The sequence below is a fragment of the Cygnus olor genome, chromosome 4 (assembly GCF_009769625.2).
Source record: "Cygnus olor isolate bCygOlo1 chromosome 4, bCygOlo1.pri.v2, whole genome shotgun sequence".
Classification (NCBI taxonomy): Eukaryota; Metazoa; Chordata; class Aves; order Anseriformes; family Anatidae; genus Cygnus; species Cygnus olor.
Genome location: NC_049172.1, coordinates 76268030 through 76289405, shown reverse-complemented (window position 1 = coordinate 76289405; position 21376 = coordinate 76268030). Strand labels below are relative to the sequence as shown.

The window sequence follows — 21376 nt, the reverse complement described above, 5'->3', positions numbered from 1 at the left end:
AGCCCACACAGCCACAATCCTGGCCCCATTAAACGCAAAGAAAACTCTGCCATTGCCCTCGCAGAGCCAGGATCCCACCCCTATCAGTACGGTTTTCTTCCATGCCAACAGAGATGAGCGTAAATCAGACGTAGGCAGGCACTGGGCAGAATCCCACCCATTTTATTCTAAATAGTTTTATTTTACAAGTCACTGGCCAGGTCAGCAGCACCACCGTTGCAGCATGACGCCACCAGTTCGCTAGGAATATCCATACTGGTTGGTCCAACCATAAAAACAATCCTGCAGGGGAGCCTTTGACCTCAATAACGTTGACATTTCCATCTCAAACAAGGACTCAGCCACAGCTGGCAGACGGGAGGGTGTTACAGCTGGCTCTCTGCTGCTTGTTTCATAAGAGACAATATACGCAGCCATTCCAACCCCCAGAGCCTCCAGCTCATCCAAACGGACGTGCCGCAGCAACGTCCCTTGTGGCACGCCGTTGTTTTGGTTGTTTGAAGCCTCTTTCTCTCACTCGAAACGTGCCCGTCCCTGACATCTCTGCTAAAAAGCCACCGATGGAAAAGCTCAGTGCTGCCATGCCTAGATCCCAATATGCATCTTGGGGTCCTGTTACGTATTATTTCATAAGCTCTGCTTATAAATTCAGAAAGCATGATCTTGCATAAAGCTTTTACACAAATTAAATGCATATCCCATAGAATAATGTTTTAATTTTGCATGCTGTGCCTTTACATTGCAATTACTCACTACCAGTAAAGCACAAAGCAAAAGAGGAGCCGTAGTAAGCCTGTGGCTGCTCAAAAGCGATCACTCGAACGCTGATATAGAAATTTATTGTAACAGAATACTTTGCTAGCCCGGAAGCCTGCAATCTCACTCTGTGTGCAATCACCATAATGCAGCCGTATCGCTTTCATCAGGCCAGAAGGGGTTTTTTAGATCTAGACTTCTTGAAAGCTGTGTGCTAAGCTCCCCCTCTGAAATCTCTATGCGGGGACCCTAAATGGGAGCCGGGGTCTTAACATCCTCCAGCAGCATTAACGGCATCGCAAGTGTTACGTGCTTTCCAAACAGGTTGCTTTCATTATGATACCTTCATAAGGATTATAATAATCCACTATTCTGGATTGAAACTTTTGGCCAAAGTACCTGTCAAAGAAGACGTGATGTATTGCATGAGCCCATCTTGCCTGCAGACACAGTGTTGGAAAAGGGTTTTCTGTTGAATTTCAGCTGAATTCATTGAAGTCATCATTGGGGTTTATAAATCAGCAGTGCGCTTTGGTGACAAATTTCCTTCAGAGGAACATGTGGTAGAAAAGAGAGGAGCCCAACCTGAAGGCATTTTTCAAAGCCCTAATCCTGCTTTTCCCCCCTCAAATCCATTTTTTTTAAAATATTCAAGGAGAAGAAAACGCCCAGTTTCCAGGGCGTTATTTCTTATCCTCATAAGGCACTTTATGATGGTTTAGATTTAAAGAATGAAATTTCAAACAATTTTACCATTGCCACACTTCCAACAGCATGGAAGTAATAGCAAAAAAAAAATGACAATGAGAAAAAAGAAGAGAGGGAGGGAAAGACACATTTAAATTATCTGGAATAGGAAACTACCCGTCTCTGCACAAAGCAGCTTAATCCCTCACACACCAAGCGACTCCCAGAAGTTTCCACAAAGCTCTTCTGCACTTTAATCCCTCTTTGACCATTTACAGTGAACTAATCCACTTAATTCAATTACACTCGCCCAGCAACCTGCTTTTTGAGAGACCGTAAGGCCAAGAATATCCGAAGTCGTATGCACGACTCAGCGTTCAGGCAGAGGTCCCATCCGCAGCCACCGGCGGGTCTCCAGCAGGAGCACGCTGTCCCTTTAGGGAAGTGGTAAAGAAATCCTTGCTCAACAGACACACAAATGACAGAAACCCCACTGATTGGGCCCGGACTGCTGTGCTGAAATTTGCGGGGTTCAAACGCCGAGGAGTTTTTCCATGGTGTCAGAATCAGCTTCAGTAGAGCAAGAGACAGGAACGTTAGCTACCAGCTCTCCCAAGCCCTTGCTCTGACCACCAGGTCCCATATCCTTCCCACATTACTAGGCACTGCTTGCCTACGTTTAAAACTTGCAGACTTCAAAATTACAATCACATTTTTTAAAAGACCAAACTAAACAGCAGCCTGTACAAAAAAGTGCAATTAGAAAGTTAGCATTCCTCCAACTTCTCGTTAGTAAAAGTTTTATAACCCTCCAACATGTGGCACTCCAGCATAAAACCTGGCAGAAGGAAAAATGCCCTTGTCTACCTTCCATAAATATAGCAACATTTCAGCATTGGCAAAGATAGCCTGGTTCCTATTACTAGCTTTTTTCCATTTTAAATTTACTAGTTAATTTTATAGAAACAAATAAAGGGACCTGCATATTATAAATCTATTAAGGATAAAAAACATAACTCTCAAAAAAAAAACACAAGAAAAATCTCACACCTTCCCTCCAGCCCCTTCCAATTTTGATTTATATACCCTTTAAAAGAAAAAAAAGTGCCTCTCCGTTGAGCTGGGAGGTCTTCTCTTAGTCCCCTCCACCAGCTCCCTCGTAGCAACTGGCACACGTGTGGTGCTGGTGTTCGTGCCTCGGCCACGTGCAGGTCCATCGACCCATCGCTTTTGGAGGTAACTCCAGCTGCTGATGATAAATGGGGGAAAAAATTGTTTTGGGGTAGTTTTTCCATCTAGCCCCGATATGAGATTAGAAAGGGAAGCTGAAGAACAGAATTCAATATGGTTTCAGCTGTTATGCCTCCACCTGGAGTTAACGGGGCTGCACCTGCTTTTCACAAGGTGTGACCGTGACCCCCCCCCGGCGAGCTCCGTGAGTCACCGGCACCGTCCCGAGCCAAGCCGGCGGGAGGGAGAGCTCTCCACGAGGGACACGGGTAGGGAACACAACTTAACTCTGCATCCCAGGGAACGTGTCGGACTGAGGAGAACAGCACCAGAAGCCGGCACAACCAACCGTCCTTGTTTTCCTCCAGCATCGGTGAAGTTTTGCACTGGGGAGCCGGCCGGGGTTGGTGACCGGAGCGGTGGGGAGCACCGGGACGACTCGTTTTTTTCTGGTTCTGCACCGCGCCAGCTCCCAGTGGGCTTGGCCGGGTTCTCCTGCAGGGACTCCGTGGCCTCGGAGGGCCCTAAGAAATGTTCCTCGGCACAGGACCGATCTGGTCTGCACATGGGTCTGAGCGACTCCACGGGGCCAGTTGGGGCGGGAGTGGATGACAGCGCGGCCACCAGCATATTTATAGGAACATCAACAACAACAGCTCGCACGGGGCAGGAGCGTGTCGCCAATTGCAACACAGGGGTACGGATCAAATGGAAAAACAACACTGCCAGCACATGTTTCCCTTTCAAAAAGCTCCATGGCCCACGAGTTTTCAGTGCGGCCGTAAGCGCTGCAGTAAATGCCGAGCCTACAGCTCATTTCCAGCTCGTCAGATCTGTCAGAGTCCCCTGCCCAGCACGCCCACTGGTCTTACCATCATCTCAACACCTGTATCCCCAGATAAAGCTCTTGCAGGTGCTAAGGAGCTGCGATCCCCCAGACCCGGACCTGCAGGAAGGTGCACGGCCCCCGTGGTAACACGGCCCCGGGCACCCAGCCCAGCTCCTGCGGCCCCACGCCATGCTGGCAATGTCTGCCCTCAGCCTCGGGTGCTCTTCTTTACCCACCTGAGATTTTCCATGCATTTTTACAAGGCAGGACTGGCACAAGCATTAATGTGCTCCTATCTGTGCTTCAAACATCTCCCAGAAGGAAGAGGTAGCCACAAAGTTCTTGGTTGGAGCTTTGTGCAAAGGAAAGCAAAGCGTTGGAGCTCAGCTCAATTTCTAAGCCTTGCCCAGTTGTTTGAACTTTGTTTCTTACTGGGAGAAGAGGGGAGAACGCTTATCTTAGCTGCTGGGAATTGCTACAGACGTACCTGTTCCCTGGGCCCAGAGCAGGCTGTCAAGTTCAGAACCACAGAGCTGGAATTTTCTTTATGCAATCGGGGACAGCTGGGGAGGAAAAATGACGGGAGGCAGAAGTGCAGGCAAGCCCTCCAAAAACGAGGAAGAAACCTTTCCATGTTGTTACGCCCTCCTCACCTGTGCGCAGACATGACTGCGGTGCCCAGAGCTCCTAGGGGTGGATGCAAGGAAGAGTCGCAGCTAAAAAAAAACCTTTTCTATTAATTTTCTATTAATATCAATATACCCTTACGGTACCCTTAAATGATCTGCAGAGGAAAGCACAACTTCATGGACAACCACTGGGCGACAAAAGCAAACTTTGGGGGATAACTAAAACCATCTCTCCTGATATCAGTATTCTGTAAGAAGAGAGTGGAACAACCTTACAACTGTATTTCTGTATTTCAACCCATTCTAGCCCCTGACTGCACTGTTAACACAACCCCTCTGCTCTGCACAAACACCAATGACTTATGTTGACTTGATGGTTACACGGACTGTCTGCTAAAGTGGGACTTAGCACCACTACTTAATCTACTGTGACATGATCCCAAAGAACCAAAACCATCCTTCTTCAGTCCTAGCACAGACCGGTAGAGACCCTTCTAGAAGAGCCCCAGAGAGGGCTGCTGCAAATAATCAGAAAGTCTTCAAGGATCTGGAACCTCCTCATCGTGCAAATAAATTCCAAAGCGCCTTTTTTTCCCTTTCCAAGTAAAGTGGAAAAGAGAGATCCTCCCATCTCCCAAGCTCTTAGTACTGTTGTTCTTCAAATGCTTTGGAGATACTTCAATAGAAATAGAAATATTAAATAGAGCTTCCTTCAAAGCCTTGCAGGTCACTGAAGGGCCAGATCCGTGGTTGTATTCAAGTCTCAGCCCCTGTTTGCCTTCTCATTGGAGATGATGGGCATCGGGTGCTTCAGAAGCACACGAGAAACCTCAGCAGCTCTGTCAGCCTTGCACTAGGCAGTTTATACACGCCTCGGTACATGTTTAAACTACTTTACGAGCTACATTACAGCTTTTCTGCAGTCACAGAAGAGGGTGGCTCGCGATCCAACCTGGAAGTTGAAGTCAGCTGTCCCTGCATGATGCATCACCACCAGCTAGCAAGCCTAAGAGCTAGCGACACAGCTCCATTCCCAGCTCCCGAAGCAGGCTGGCAAGTCTGACACGAGTGAAAAAACGCGAGTCTGAGCACAGTTGCTATGCGAGACACTGAACAGCAAAATTTGCTACTCATTTCTTGCTTGGTATAAGCACACTCCGAAGATTTGCGTTGACTTTGTAGAACTACTGCAATTAGTTATAAATGATTAAGTGAAAGACTCCGACTCCGTCCAAGTCACAGAGGACGCAGACACTGACTTCACTCACTGCTCTGCTAATTGAAGCACTGCTCAGCCCAAAGTTAACCTAGCGTGCAGCTAGTAAAACGTCTGATTCTTTTCCTTTTTCCAGCAATGCTTTAAAAACACGTTATAAAAGTTAGCATCATGCCACAGAAATACGCCTAGAAAGACTGGCTGATGCTTTCTGCCTTAAGTTGAAACATGTACCTTGAGCAGCCTTCCACACACACTCATTTAAGATGAAAGCACTTTACATAAGAAATAGAAACTTTCCAAGTCCACCTTATAAACCAAGCTGGGGTTTTCATCTTGCTTCCAGGGAGGAAAGAAAAGTAAAGAGATGGTTCATTTAATCTTCAGGAGAGTGAGGAAAGACGAAGGGAAAGGTAATTCATGTAGTTCTGTAGGCTTCAAATACTTCTTGATGCTCCAGGACCCAAAACCCAAGCACTTATTTATATTTACAATATCCAGACAGGATCTGCGCTGGCAATGAGCAAGCTAGGTCTTCCAGAGCTCAGATTCAAGGTGCTTCTGTTGTGAGCATTGCCATCACCAGCAACACAACTTCTGGCTGAGCTGACGAGCTGACCACCAGGGATCCAAACCTCGAACATTACACGCAAGAAGGCATCAGTGTTGGGAACAGGAGCAGGGCAAGCAAAGACAGCAGTTCTTGCCCTGTAACATCTTTGGGGCTGCAAGAGATGACTTCAAGGTCTCCAGAACCTTTCTCATCTTCTGTGCTACCTCCCAGAGTAGCAAGCAAAAGGTGCTCCCTTGGGTGCCAGGGGACCACGACCCCTGGCCAGGCACGTCCTCCCTTCCCCACCGCCCACCTCAAACCCCCACCAGGGACCTGCACGACAGCTACCTCGGTCCAGGGTGCTGCAACCAGAACAGGGAGTAACTCAAATTAATGACCTAATCCTAACGACCACTCCTGAGAGCCCCAAATTGCTTTCAGACATTTTTCTTGGCATTAGCTTGGTGGTTTATCGAACTGCGAGTCTGCGCTACTAAAATATAAGTTGAACTAAAGGAAAAAGCATCGTGGAGTTTGCAGGCTACGAGGTAGCTATGAATGCACGATGGTGAGCGCTCGCCCCAGCACCAGGAAGGGGAGCCAGCAATTTACCTTCCCATCAGAGCAAGAGCCCGACAGAAAGCATTGAACCATTAATGCCAAAACGAGATGGATTTGTCTCCTGGGCAGAAATGAATGGACGAGCATTTTAGATTACAAATAAAAGACATTTCTGACTCTTCAGATGAGGAAGTCTGAGTCTTTCACAATTCAGGGTGAAACATTATAATGAAATAAAGAAAAAAAGGAAAAAAATCAGCCTTGACTTCCAAGAAGTCAGGACTTTTCCAGGCAGTTACCTACGTACAGAAGAATGCAAAATGTGAACATTTTTTCAGTTGCTGGGGATGAAAGGGAGAAAGAAAGAAATGAGCCTGCCTGCTCACCTGCAAGATGATGCTTTTTTATTTTGCCAAAAACGTGCCAGATGACTTTCGATGACACGGGACTCTCCCTCGCTCCCTGGTACTATATTTACAGATGAGATGATAAAAGCCTCTCTAACCGTGTCGTTTTGAGGTTGGACCTTTCCCAAGAACACCGTGCTGGGTTGGAGGCACCCACTCACCCACCGGTCTAGTCCCTGGAGACAGGTTCACGTCAGAAGAAGAAAAGCTTCCTCAGAACTATAGCAAAAACCTTTACTTAAAGCATCTCAAAGAAAGCTCTTCTTCCCGACGATTTGGCCCCACGGCCAGCCCCGAACACGGGCACCAGCAAAACACTCACACCACGACCTCAAAAAGTAACAGGGACCAGCTCATGTGCAACTGGAAACACCAAGTCATTATAAAGGAACTCAAAGTCCTGATCGCACCAGACACGACCTCTGAAATAACGCGAGTTTCTGTGTTTTCCACGCTGCAGAGATTCGGGGCTCTCGGTGGCAGCTCCCGAGCCGGAGCCGCGACCACTTCCCACCGGCCGAGGGGAGCGAGGCTTTAAAACCAACCTTGAAAGATGCTGCAACGCTACGTGCAAAAAGGAACTTGGCTGCTCTCCTAATTGGGGGAGGAAATTTCTATTCCAGCGTGCTAAATTTGAAACAGAAGGAAAAGGAGAGCCCTCGTGCTTATGAGGTGCTACTGTGGGAAGTTATCAATAAACTCTCCTCCAGGGTAAGTGCTGCAGCCCAATTTAAAGCACGTTTTGCTGACCAGGGCTACTGCCTGGCCTCAGAAAAAAAAAAATGCACTATTTTGAGAGAGAGATGCTGCGAACAAATGGAAATTTAAAGTGGTGCTAAGTGAACCCACACATCACACATCAGCAGACTGGGTCTAGGAGAAGGGAAAAAAAAATGGGCACAGTAGCTGTAGTTCAGAGCACCAGGATAAGCGCTGCTTTCTCCAAGGGGGGAAAGGACAAGGGTCTTCATCAGGAGGGGCTGAGGAAATGATGCAATGTCTGTGAGCACGACAAGGGAATTTTGTTCTGAAAGCTGAAAGAATTGGGGAAAGACCTGAGCAGAGCTGTGTACAGAAGTGGCTCGATAGGTAAATGAATGCCAGGAGAAAGAGGACCACGAGATGCACCCACAGCCCCCTAAACTACCGCAGCCTCCTTCAGCAGGAACGGCTGAGCATCATCCCTTTGTCCCAGGACTTCGGGAACCCCAACACAAAGATGGTAACTTAACATCCCAGTACTTACTGGAATATCCTCTTCTGAAGAGACTACTTGGAAAAGGACTCATTTATGAGGATAATATGGTCAACATGGCCCGATCCTCTTCACAAGGAAGTTTCAGTGCTGGCATTTGCCTAGCTGTGGGCAAACAGGGATACAAGTTCGATTGGATATTTGGACTCTACAGGGCAAAATCCTCTGTTGAACCCAAGCTGCGACTGCCTTTGGTAAACAAGTTCGTGGGCCTGGATTAAGAACAGATCTTGAAGCAGGAGCAGCCACGCAGTGGGGGGCCATTATATCTGGTCCATGACCAAAACCGTTCCCATGCCCCAAGCCAAGCTTTCATGGGATGACCCATGAAGCAACTCCCTACAGTTTGCTTCTGCCATAAACAAAGCCTCTTTTCCCATAATCCTGAAGCCACCATATCTGGGACCAATCTGCTTCTCCAACAGCAGTACAAAAACTCTTTTCATCCCTCCCTCCCTCCAGTAAAGGTGGCGACTACCATTCAAAATGCCCAGTCCTACTAACTCAAGGGTCCTGGTACCCACATCTTTTAAGATCAACGCTCCAGCTCCACCACCAAGCCAGAGAAAAGAAGTGACTATAGATGCTAACCCCTGTTACAGAGAAGCTGTGGCTGATGGACTGGCTTTGTAGGTCTTCTGGAAAGAGTTACAAAAGATAAAACATCCTTCCATCTCCTGATTTAAAAGGGACTTCTGGGCTATGTCTGTCTAAAAAGCCAGTATAAATTTGCATTTATCCCTGGAGGCTCTTAGTACCAGAGTGTTCCCATTGGGCTTTAACAATGCTACTGCCCTTTTTCATAAAACAATGACAAATTCTCATTCTCTTGATGGATGCTTATCCTCTACAGAAGTAAACAGCAAAAAATGTGAAATGGGTATAGAGCATCATGACGCTCTCAGGAAATTGTTTAGTCTCCTCAGCAAAGCATGATTAAGAACTCAGCAACAAGTAATAAAGATGTGGTGAGAGAGATACCAATCTCATCCCAGCAGCCAGCTCAGGTTCCTCCCAAGCCCCTCTAAGCAAAATGGATCTCTATTCTTCTGTAGGGTTTTCGGCAGAGATTTCATTCCTAATTCTGTCAAGACTGTCCAGTATAAAGGCTTTAGAGGGAAAACAATAAAAGAAACATAGGCTGAAAGGGGAAAGAAGTTAAGGCAGTCTGAGAAGTCACCCAACTCTTGCTCACAGAAACTTCAGAAGACCATTCATCTTCTGAATGGAGCCACCAAGAAAGGCCCTTCAGTGGCTCTGACACAACAGCCATCCTTGTGGGAGGTCTTCTGAAAATTCTCAGTGCCCAGGACTTACAGAGCCAGGAGGAAGATAACACTGCTTAGCAGGATCAGCAAAGAAAAGCAATTGTCCTCTTAACAGAAAGGACAACAGCAAAATTCCCTTGATACATTTATAGCCAGAGGCAGCCGGGCTAAAGCAATGGGTACCAGTGGTACTTCAGTAATGAGGATCCTTTATTTAACCCAGGGGGTAGGAAGACTCCAAGAAGACCACAAAAAATTCCTACAGACCTCCTGGCCATCAGCAAGCTTAGAGGTATGGAAGTCACGCATAGTGTATTCAAACAGACCCCAGAAATGTCCGCTTACAAAGACTGGTTGGTCCTTCCCAGAAATCAAACACCGATTGCACTCGACCCTCACCCATTCACAGGGTAATAAATATTGTTAATAATTGCAGACTCTTACTAAGTAGATTAAAGCTGTCACTCTCAAGCAAAGAGACCTAAACACAAGCTGACACGTTGCATCCAGCTGAGGAATTAGACCCAGAATCCTGCTTTGCCATTCGTGGGCCTCAAAAACAAGAAAACATGTTAACATCAAGCAGAAATTTCACATCCTTATCCACAAGTGTTGCACCTGCTGAGCAGAACAGCTGGGTCCCCAAGAGGCCTGTGGAAACTGCAGAAGCTGGGAGACAAAATTGGGTCAAACACAGAGGAACTATGAACTATTGTCATTGTCTCCCAAGTTTAGCCCTTCTGAGCTGATGACCAGGCAACAAATACAACCTAATTATTCAGGAGAGTCTGTTCCTAGAAGTAAGAAACGTGTATTTACCTAAGTGCTATCTATAGGAAAACAATGCCACAGCAATGCAACAGGTGGGAGAGTCATCATACAAAAAGTTCCTTCATCCAAAGTACACAGACCTCCTTCGGTTGACAAGAAAAAACTTCTTTTCCTTTCCCCGCTGGTAATGCCCTGACATTATTCAAGGCCATCTGGGTTCAGCTGAGACATGAGCGGCGCTAAAGGCGAGCCTCGCTGCACGCCGCGGGGCAGCTGTCGCACTGCCATGTGCTGACTTGCTTCCAACTACAAATAACTAGTCCACATAAGACCATCTCAAAAGAAAACAGACTTTTTAGGTCGCTTTCAAACCAGGCCAAAAAAAAATGACCCTGGAGCAGACAAAAAGCAAGGTCACCACGTGGACTTACCCCACCGGCACTGACAGCGCAGATTGCTCGCTGGAGGCCTAACAGGCCTCGAGCAGCAGAGAAACCACTTGGACACGTTTGCTTTCCCCTCTTCCCTTGCCTTTGGAGGCAAGGAGTAGGAGCAATTTTCTCTGGTGAAGATGCCAGTGCTGGCACCAGCTCCACAAATGCCCTGGACTCGGTGGAGCCCAACCGAAACGCAGTGACTGCTCGCTCGGCCGCACGCCATGATCCGAACCCCCGACACGCACGGGGCAGAAGCCCTGCGCACAGAGGCACGACCTCTATCCACCAGCAGCTTTGAGAAGGTTCACAGATAAGGAAAAAGACCAAATCCAAAGGCTCTGTCTCAAACTGACCTCCAACAAGCAGCAAGTCCTGCTCAACCCTCACACCCAGGCACCCTGCCTGCAGAAAAGCTGCAGTCTAGGCCGCCGGCCTGCCCAGCTCCAATGGCCTTCATGGCCCTGAGCCGAGCCGATGCAGGAGCGATCGGTGGCGAAGTCTGCGGCACAACAAAGATGGGTGAACTCCAAATTACAGTCTGCAATCTCCTCTCACCACATTTTTTTTGCAGCTGGGAGGCCATCAACAGCCCTTCTCCATCTCCATGGCATTCTCCCGGGGCCTGGTGCTTTCTGGAAAGGAGTATTTCCCTCGGACGCTTGGGATTTTACAGAAATAGTGCCAGAATATGGTCTAGTACTCCTCTATCTCCAGCCTGCAGTACATTTCAACAGCAAAAATAATCCTATGTATCCTGCAAAGAGATCCTTACTTGCTTTGTATAAAGCAAGTATGACAGCTTCTGAAATAAAACTAGTTTGTCGTTCTGAGTGGTTTGTTTGTTAGGTTTGTTTTGTTGCTTTGTTTGTTTGTTTCCTCTTAAGACAGCAAACAAATCTTGTACTAGGTAGCCAGACACCGAATAAAACTGTGAATAAGAACTAAAAACAACAACACCAAAGACTGCTGCAGTGTGGAAACCGTGCCTTGGTGTCTATGAACCAGGCACTTCTGTGCCTCACAGCTACTTTGCAGAGTTTCTGGCGTCTCTACATGTACACAGCTCTCAATTTATATAAAACAAATGTATAAACACACTGGAGGGATCTTTGAGGAGAGTCGGCAACAAAAAGAAAGTTCCCATGATAAGCCAAATGGAAGGAATCATCGGATGCTCCTACAGAAGTATCCTCACGTTGGAATCTCCAGTAGGTTTTAATTATATTGTAATAAAAAGCTATATACTTCTGCATTTTTTCTGATTTACTAGATCACTCCTTTAAATTATAAGCCAAGCTGTGATTTTAAGGAAAACACGTTTTTAAAAATAATTAAAAATAGAAACAGCACTGCAGCAAACATTTGGAAAATTTTCGGAGTCGATTGTTTATTGGGACTCCAACTGATTTTAATGAAAAATATGGTTATAATTTGAAAAAACAGCACTTTTATGTTTTGCATAAGGAAAGTCCCTACAATGCAACCTCCGGGGCACTTTTTAAAAAAAAAAATCTCAAATGGTCACAGGGTTCTCTGGCCAAAAGCCCTCCTCAAAAACCAAAAGATGTGGGTTGCAAACTATTTCAAGTATCCACAACAAGTGAAACTGGATGTAGAAAAATATGTTCTCGACATTTACTTCTGTTTATGATGAAACTGGAAACAGATGACCCCTAACAACATATTGTGTGAACGGGTAATTAACCAGCTGCAGATGGAGCCCAACTGCTGATCATTTACATTCGCGGTGCTGATCACTTCCATCCAGCTCAAGCAAAAGGTCATCCGAGGGGTAATCTGGGACGGTCCCTTCCATCAGAGCCTCTGAACGAGTCCCCGTGCTGCAGACTCAATCCAACCAAGGCATTATCTGTCATGCAAGGCTCCAGAAAGACGCTCGTTGCCGGTGTAGGACCTTTCATTGAGGCTGTGCTGATGGAAGAGGAGCCCAGGAGCTCCACTTGCCCTCCAGCCACGCGGTGCTGTTGTACCCTGGTTCTCCTCCCTCTCCTGTTTGCTCCACTGCAAGTTTTATCCGAGCCCAGTTTGGTTTCATGTTGACATGAAGGGAACAGAAAAAGACCTCCAAGCAACCCTTCCTCGACTCCCACCAGCCTCCAGCCATGCTGCGCTGACCCTATGCAGTACCTTGTGCTTTCCTTCACTTCTCCGCATCATTCGCATGAAATTTCCACCTTCCCACCGCTGGCAGTGATGGGTTGGGGTGAGAGGTACGAGCACACTCTGCCCCTTCCTCCTCTTCCACCAGGTTTGCAGGGCACAGCGCTGCCTTCTCCTGTCCTCCCGGGCCATCGAGCACGCCGCTCCTATGCGGACAGTGGCACTTTGGAGCCGGCGTGAAGGCAGCACTTATTTCCTTAAATCGCTCCCAAGCAAAGCAGGCACTGACCTCTGGGGTGGTTCAGACATCGAAGGGCTGCAGATTATGCCACATGGCCAAGGAAGCACCGTTTGCCAGACGCCAACAAACCCCGAAGCCAGAATCCACATGCTAGTCTCCATTCGGAAACAGAGACAACGTGAGTTTTTAAATAGGCAGATGTGTTTTATCCCACTTATTTTTGATAGCTAAGATGCAAGTCACCATGACACACATTTATATGCCAACAAAAAAATTAAATTAAGAATAAAACACATTATCGTTACCAACAGTACACACACACATGTATACATACACACATATATACACACACTTTTATAAAGGCCAGTTTCACCAAGCTGAAAACAATTATGAGCCAAATCAGTTGGGAAAAAGAATGTAATCAGAAAAATATGAAGACTAATTGAAAATTGTTTAAGAACATTTTAACTAGATGCTCAAAAAGCCACAATGCCACAACTGAAAAAGGCGGCCACACTAGTTAAAAGGCAACCTGGCTCAGATGGAAGTTAAGGAAGCTATAAATGCAAGAAAAAAGGAACATGACAAATGGAATAAACAGAAAAACTGAGGCCAACAAACAAAAATCTGGTGTTAGGATGTATAGATAAGTGATATGGGAAGCAAGAGAATACATGAAGAAATCAATGGCCGGTTGAAATTATCATCAGTTTCTTTTTTTTAAGCACATAGAGAGTAAAACATTCCAATGGGGAAGGAAGGGGTATATTTCCCCAACCCCACCTCCCCAAAATGAAGAACTGTAAGAAAATTTGCTCAGTAAGATCTCAGTTCTGCACTGCTAAATGAGGTAAGCCTACCACAGGCATGCAGAACTCTCATCCTCTTGAATTGCTATCAGAAGAGAAATGGCAGGCATCAAGGTGAGCCTTTTTTAATTTAGTAGATAGTACATTGTAGGTGTACGAGCGTGGAAATGTTGTCATAACTTCTCCTAATATATTCAGTTTAGTCCTGGTGTCCAAATCCAAGAAGACTGGTGAGTAACTGGTCTGGCAGACCACAGCAGATGACCACACCGGAAAATCTGGTGTTTTTCCAATGGGAGGCAGGACTTGACTGATTTCTTCTACCACGGCAGAGGTTAGTGAGCTCCAAGTGCTCAGCTAGGGCACCCAGATTTGCAGGTTAGTGCCACAAAAATCAGAGCAAGTAACCAAAGAAAGCCAGAGGTAGACTTGAAATTAGGTACACGTTATTACCAAAGAGAGTTATTAAAAGGATAGACATATCAAGTGCAAAGTACCTTAATATTTGGAGAGAGCAGAAGACTGAAGAATATCTTGGCAATTATTTTCCACTGATTGTATCTGCAATCCTTAGGAAATGAAGGAAACAAACATTAAAAGAGAGGAAACAACAACAAAGCACAGAAGACGGAGCAAGCAGACAGGAAACAAAAAGCCAAGAAGAGTGGAAGTAAAGGGCACCGAAGCCTGCCAGTGGCACCACGTTAAGGTGTTCGCCAACTGAAGGCTACAAACTTGGAGGGAATTTTAAGTCCTGGGCAAGACAAAAAACGACATCTGCAGCTAATAAACCTGGATGGACAGGGCATGGGGATCCATTCGGAAACATCTAAAGGTTAGGAGGGAATGGAAAGGTGAAATACCAGCTTGGGACTCAAAAGACCAGCAAAAGCTGAAGGAATGGGCAGCCTTGCGTTCAAAGCCACCAGAGACGAGAGCACAGCGCGACCGGACTGGGAAAGCAGCTGGGGCAGAGCAGAGCTTTGGTGGTTGAAGGGTTAGAAGGGACAAAAGGGGCTGCCAGGCTCCGCAGGGAACACGGAGCTCCATTAGCACACATCTACAGATTGCCCCAAGATGAACAAGGCACGCAGACCCAAACGGAGGAGCAAGGAAGGGGTTTCTCCTAGGAGCTGCGTTAGGTAATACTTAAAAACATTCAACTGGCATTGCAGAAATGCCAGAATTTGAAAGCCTATGGGCTGAGAAAATTAGCAGCATTGTACCTTGACTTGTTTCTCTACCTTGAGCAAACATATCTGGAGAAGACTACCACCCACTGTGCACCATTAGGGTTTGGTTTGTTGACCTTTTAGATTTTGTGAACATTTAAAGTAAAACATAATCCATAGGAAAAATTTGATTTAAATGAGAAGAGAAACTGATGTCCTTTAAACTGCCCAAACACCTTGCTATGGACTGAACAAGCAGCCAACACTGAAGCCTAGAAATGGCTGGTGTGGGGGAGTAAAAAATTGTATATACATAGTAACAAGGAGTGAAAATAGGGAGAGCGGCACCGAAACCGTGTCTCATCCTTCACTGCACCATTTGATACCACGCAATGGTAATAACTCAACAAGAATACACAGATGCCTCAGATGACCAAAGAAATCCTTTCCTGGTAACCCAAGCTGGGGTGTGTACAACGCTCCCCTCTGCCCCAAGGTCAGTCCTCCTCCATGAGTCAGAACTTGATTCATTTTCCCGTAAAACGGCAGGATTAACAATCCAAGAATTTCCAAGTTTCATCAAAATCCATAAACACATTTTATTCTATCCAGAAGAACATTGAACTTGGCGGGACAGAGTACCACAGCGGTGGCCCCAAGTCAAGAAAAATCCTCTTTTGAAGAGTCAAAACATCTCCCAGGAGTTAAATGAAGTAGGTCTGGAAAATGGGCATCCACTCTAAATACAAATATTCTCCTTCATCATAAACAGAATAGTCATAAAAAGCTGATAATTATTACACGTTTACATTAACAGCATGTTAAAAACACGTCATCCTATTAGGCGAGTGAAGTTATCCAGATCAGACAAATTGGCAAACTGTGGCTCCCAAGGATTAATAACTTGCCCAAGGCCACACAGCGAGTGTTATCAGAGTCAAAATCAGAACAAAGTCCTTGGCTCCCTGAGCTGCGCTCAACTTACTTTTTCTTAAAACTCTTTTTTTTTTTCATTTGGTCTTTGCCATAAGAAGAAAAACATGAAGTATGAATCTATTATTCCTATACGCATAAAGTTTTAAGAGATCACCGTAGTCAGGCAGTCTGACACCTTGAACAACGCAGACAAGGAGTCATCCACTAATTAATACCTACTTCAAGGTCAGTACTTGTGGTTGTACTGGAACATAAAGCTTTTATACAAAATGAGTCATTTTGATTTTAAGGGTTTTCCTGGGATGATGCAATGTCCACCACAGATCTCGACGGATTGTTCCAGTAGCTCATTTCCTCTGCTCCCATGCACCAGGGTGCATTTACCCAGCTTTGACCTTCACCGTTGCATGTTATAAAACCTTTGGCTGCTTGTATTAGAACAGTAGCTACTATCCATTTTTTTCTAACAGATATCCAGAGAAGCAGAAGGTGCAATTGTCTTCTTTGATAAAGACACTAAGTTCCTTGAGCATTGTATTGTAAATCCTGTTTTCTAACCCTAAAGAAGGCTAAAGTCATATCATCTTTGTACAGCAAAACTATGAATAACTCTAGCAATATTAGGTCAACGTCTGTATAAAACCCTGATGCTCCAGGCAGGCAGATACTTCTATTGCACAAAGTGACGCTTTGCAAGTGAAATACAATTAACGCTTGCCATGAGGACACTAAATAACACTCATGACATGGTTCACTTGAAGAATTGGTTTTTACCTCACTTATACTACTCTGCTTCTTGTAAGATACAGCATCTGGAGAGGACAGATCACCATAAATGGTCACAAGATGAAAAAAATCTTATTCAGAAGAGAACACCCCAAGCAATTTCCTTTCATTTGTCAGAGAAAAAAAGTCAGGTCCCTCTGTTCTCATGTGGATTTTGACCACAAGAAAGCTCATCTCCTAAGGTCCACTGGAAATGATTTCAACATCAGATTTTTTTACTGCATCCTACCTTGATACTCTGTGTACCTGGAGGCATCTCCCAAGGACACCCAGTAGCATTTCTCTAGTTCCAGTGCCTCTACCCCCACCCCCTTCCTTTGTAGGCCTGTAGAAACAGCCCACCATGTCTTTGGGCAGCTCTTACCAACTTATCTGCCATGTTCTTCAACTCTGCTGGGGCGACTATGCCTGGCTGAAAAGAGATCCACTGACGAAATCATCAGAAGTGAGATGTTTAAGAGCCATACCTGACCAAAAGAGCTTAATATCTATCTCATACGATAACAGAGAGACTGCTGCTCTGCAGGAGGAAGACTGTATTGGTTCTTTCTTCATTACAATAAAGTGAGCAGCAGATAAGCCATCACAACAAAGCATTTAATTATGGAAAGACAGGCTGAACATGAACTAGGCATTCCTATACTATTATACAGGAGACATACCAGTACTGAGCAACACCATGCCTAAATCCAACAGAAAGCACATGTAAACGTTTTATTCAGCCTCAAGAGATTCCAGACCAACTTGAATATGGGAATTGGACAAGTCTGTACTCATCATTAAAGAACAGAATAACCATAAACATGTAATTGCACTTACAATCAATAATTTTTTTAAAAGCGCTCCCAGTTTTCAGACAGCTAAAGATCTGCTGGGAAGGGTACACACTGGGAGAATGGGAAATCAATTTTTATTTTCTCTGCTCACCCTCCTTCCGTCTGTATCTTCAATTTCTAAGACATGCCCAAATCAGGCACCTCTGCTTTATGTTAAGGCTGGACGATCTTCCCAGGCTCTCAGGCATGCATTGAGAACATACTTTACTCATCAAAAACGACATGCACATTCCTCCGTATTTACATGACACAAACAAAGCCCCCACCAAAATTAGGCTAAAGCGATGCCTCTAACTCAACCCATTCTACAACTAATCCCACTGCATGGCTTTCAGCAGCTACCACCCAGCGACCTGACCTGAAGTTCACATTTGGTCAGCATTTCTGATAAACAATACTTTCCAATTGGTTTTCACTGAGGTTTCCAGCTGAACTGTAATTTTCCACATCTTCAAAGAAATGAAGCCTTCTTTGTGTCCTGGACAGCCTTCAAAGTTTTTATTGAATCCTATCTCTACATTCTCATATATTTCTCCCCCTAAAATGGCAAGCGGATTATTTTTCTACCACCGTTTTCAGTAATAAGTGTAAGTACATTTAAAAGGTACCACCTAAAATTAAAAAGAAAACAAAAAAAGGAAAAGGAGGAGAAGGAGAAGAAAACCTGTTCAACAAAATCAAGCACTCATAAGTCAGTCTTATATTGGTTGCTGAGACTAAAACAGAGGTCTAGACCTTGACTATGGTCAAGTAGACCATAATACCTAATCATTGTATTTCGGTTTCGGATTGTATTTCGGTTGAAGTTTTGGGGGATGTTTGAAGGAGGGGGGTGCTGCTTTGCTTTTTTAAGGTTGCCCTAGGAGAAAGCTGACGTGCTGAACGGGGCCATGAGACCACAAACTCAGAATGCACCTCCAGAATTCTCCCTAGCAGTAAACAAAACGGAGTAAACCTCCCAAATGCCATGAAAGAAGAGCAAGAAAAGATGACAGCATGCTAATAATATACTATAAAAAGTCTTCCAACTGCAGCTAAAAATGAAGTCATAAAAGACAAGGAGCATCTACCAGACTAGACTTCTGTTTTTGAGTTGCAGATATTAATGAAATGTGATTAATAAATCAAGAACTTTACCCCTTCGAAGAACTCAGATATTCATCTGAAACAGATCCGGCAGTCTGAGCAGGGGGTTGTGTGCATGTTTGTTGGTTTTGGCTTTTTGTTTGCTTGTTTTCATTAAATTCTTTGTGCTCTTCTGAGACACTGAATACACCAAGTACCAGTGACTTATTCCAATATCTCGTTCAGTGCCTTGAAAACATTTGCCGCATCTCATTGCTTGTTGGTGTGGCTCCCAGGTATGCAGGACCCCAACCAACACCTGGACTACCTCTCAGCACCCCAGGACAAGACGGGGTCCCAAACCTGCCAGAGGAAACATCACCACCACCAGGAAACCTGTGAGAGGAGGCTGAAGGCATCCGCACACCTGGAATAAAGCACAGGAGGAACCAGAGCAGACGTGCAAGGCAGGCCGAATGGTGCAATGTGCACACAGTTGGCAAGCTGAGAGACACTGCAAACATGCACGGGTGTGGAAAAGGTACATCTGTGAAGCAGTCCAGCTCCGGGGGGTTTTTGCATCACTTTTTTTGGTTGTGTTTTGCTGTTGTGTTATGGAACAATAAGCGGGCGCTGCACAATGTGCCGAATAAACCACATTCAGGGCAACGTTACCAGACAGGAGTCTCTCCAGTTAATATTCACCATGGTTTACTAAAAATAAGTAATGTTTTTTTAAAACAAGATCAAAAGACTCAGGGTCCAGGGCTCTGAGCCGCGTCCAGGTCCCGCACACCAGCCCCGCAGACACACGCTGGTGCTCAGCCTCCGGCCGGGAAAGCACTTACTCTGCCACTTCCCCCTTTCAGCCACGGTGAGGAATGAGGTCTCCTTGCGAGATCTGCAGCACAACCGGCCAAGAAGGGAGAGCAGTTTTGCTCAAGGCCACATAATAGTTTCCTGGTAATTATCCTCATTCCCCGCTCACCGGGCTACACTGACATCAGTAGCTTCAGCCTCACAGCCAATAAATAAAACCTTTAGCAACAGCACTAAAAAGCGTTTATTAAGCGCAGGGCTCTCTGGAGCGAGCTTACCTCTCTGCAAGGGGTTCTTTCATCTTTACAGCAAACCCACTGAAGTACAAAACCTTGCCCTGGAAACCTGCACCACGCGGCTGAGGACTAAGTTATTCTGCAGAAACGGGGCAGACGCAGCAAAGGGAGGCTCGATCGTACCCCGAGGACCTCTGAACCCCTTCAGGTCTTCAGGATCTCGAAGCCTATTGCAGAACAAATGAATGCATTTTCAATGCCTTTCTAAGATCCCGAAAATTGAGCTAAAATGGAAAGAGGGGCACCTCAATGTGCCTGGCAACCTAGGATGTATTTACAGAAGGTATTACCACCAGCTGTAGTCAGGATTTCTGAATCTGATGGGAGCAACGTTCACCTTCTACACTCCTGAAGGTTTGCGTTTCCCCAGGCTGCTTCTCAGCCCCGCTCGTGCCCAACCCTCCCTACCCTGCACCCGCTGCCAGCCAGCAAACCCATATTTAAGTGGCAATTTAGGAAGACCCAAACCAAACCAATGAGCACCACCAGGTCGTTAGGGGCCAACAGACATTTCTTAGATTTCTGGGTCATGTAAAACACCTCTGGATACAGAGAAGACAAAAACTTTGGTACTGGCTATTGGTGACAAAACTCCCATGCCTTTACTCCAAACTGATGCTGCAGTGCTGGGATCACAGCACCCAGGCACGGTTAGATACAGGGACATTAAACACATCGAGTTTCATTTGTATACAGCAAGTTATCAGACCTCTTGGTAAATCCCTTTGGTTAAGGAATGGTCTAACAGGGAAAACAGAAAAGTGTGTGGAAGTTAAAGGTACAGTTAAAAACCCTAGGCCAAAGAAAAGCACTTGACTTCTGTGACTTCCCTTTACGTTACTCTTCTCTTCCACTGCCTGACGCAGCTACCTGCGAGGAATTTGGGGATCAAACTCCATCATGTCAATGCAGCTAACTGCAAACACTGCAGGTCTCTGCTCAAAATGCCATTCTTCAAATATTTGGAGTATGATGACTCTAGTGTCTCACCACCTGTGGTTTTTTGCCTTTTAAACAGCAATTCCTAACAACTTTCATTAGGAGTCTCCCAAGTGATGTTTGCTGCTGCTCTGCCCATTCCACCCCACCAGCCCCGGCCCTGCCGATGCACCTCCCATTCGAGAGGCACCGACGTGGGATGCTGAAGGAACCGGCTCCAAAGAGCTCCACAAAAGGTCGCATCCTGCACAGAGGCTGCTGGATCCCTGCTCACACCGCTCCCTGCAGTAGCACTCGTCTCTGCAAGCATCGCTGCCTTCAGCTCCTGAACGCCGTTGTTCCCAGCGTCTTTTTTGCCTCCTGAATGGAAGCTCGCTGTGTAGATAGGTTATTATACCTACAGGTTATTCTTCCTCACTAGTGGAAGCAATGGTAGGTGTGATCTAACGTCTGCACATCACTGAGATAACTCACCCATGTGTAAATGAACATGCTGCTTACACAAGTGTTGCACATTAAGTGGAATAAGCATCAGCACACTAGTCACAGCCACCGGTAAGAAGGAGTAACAAAGCGATCTCCTGTCCATCCCAGATCTTACGCTCATTTAGTACCCACAGCATTAACAGGATGCAATCCTAACAAAGCCTATTCAAATAATAAATATCCGATATTAGAACCCCAGACACATTCTTCTCACATTCTTCTTTTATTCAAAACCCTGTGAACCTGTGTTAGTTTAAGGTCAGTGTGGTAG

General features: G+C 45.7%; 1 protein-coding gene across 12 annotated transcripts in view; it reads right to left on the bottom strand.

Annotated features, from left to right (window-relative positions):
• The window catches only part of EXOC6B (exocyst complex component 6B), a 293346-nt gene that overhangs the window by 168992 nt on the left and 102978 nt on the right, over positions 1-21376 (bottom strand). For 6 of the 12 annotated variants that reach the window (XM_040555327.1, XM_040555328.1, XM_040555319.1 and 3 more), the window contains one exon: positions 14268-14339. The exons of the other annotated variants lie outside the window; for them this stretch is intronic. In XM_040555327.1, coding sequence (XP_040411261.1) covers positions 14268-14339 — 72 coding nt within the window. The remainder of the gene's footprint in view (positions 1-14267; positions 14340-21376) is intronic. 12 annotated transcript variants of the gene reach the window in all.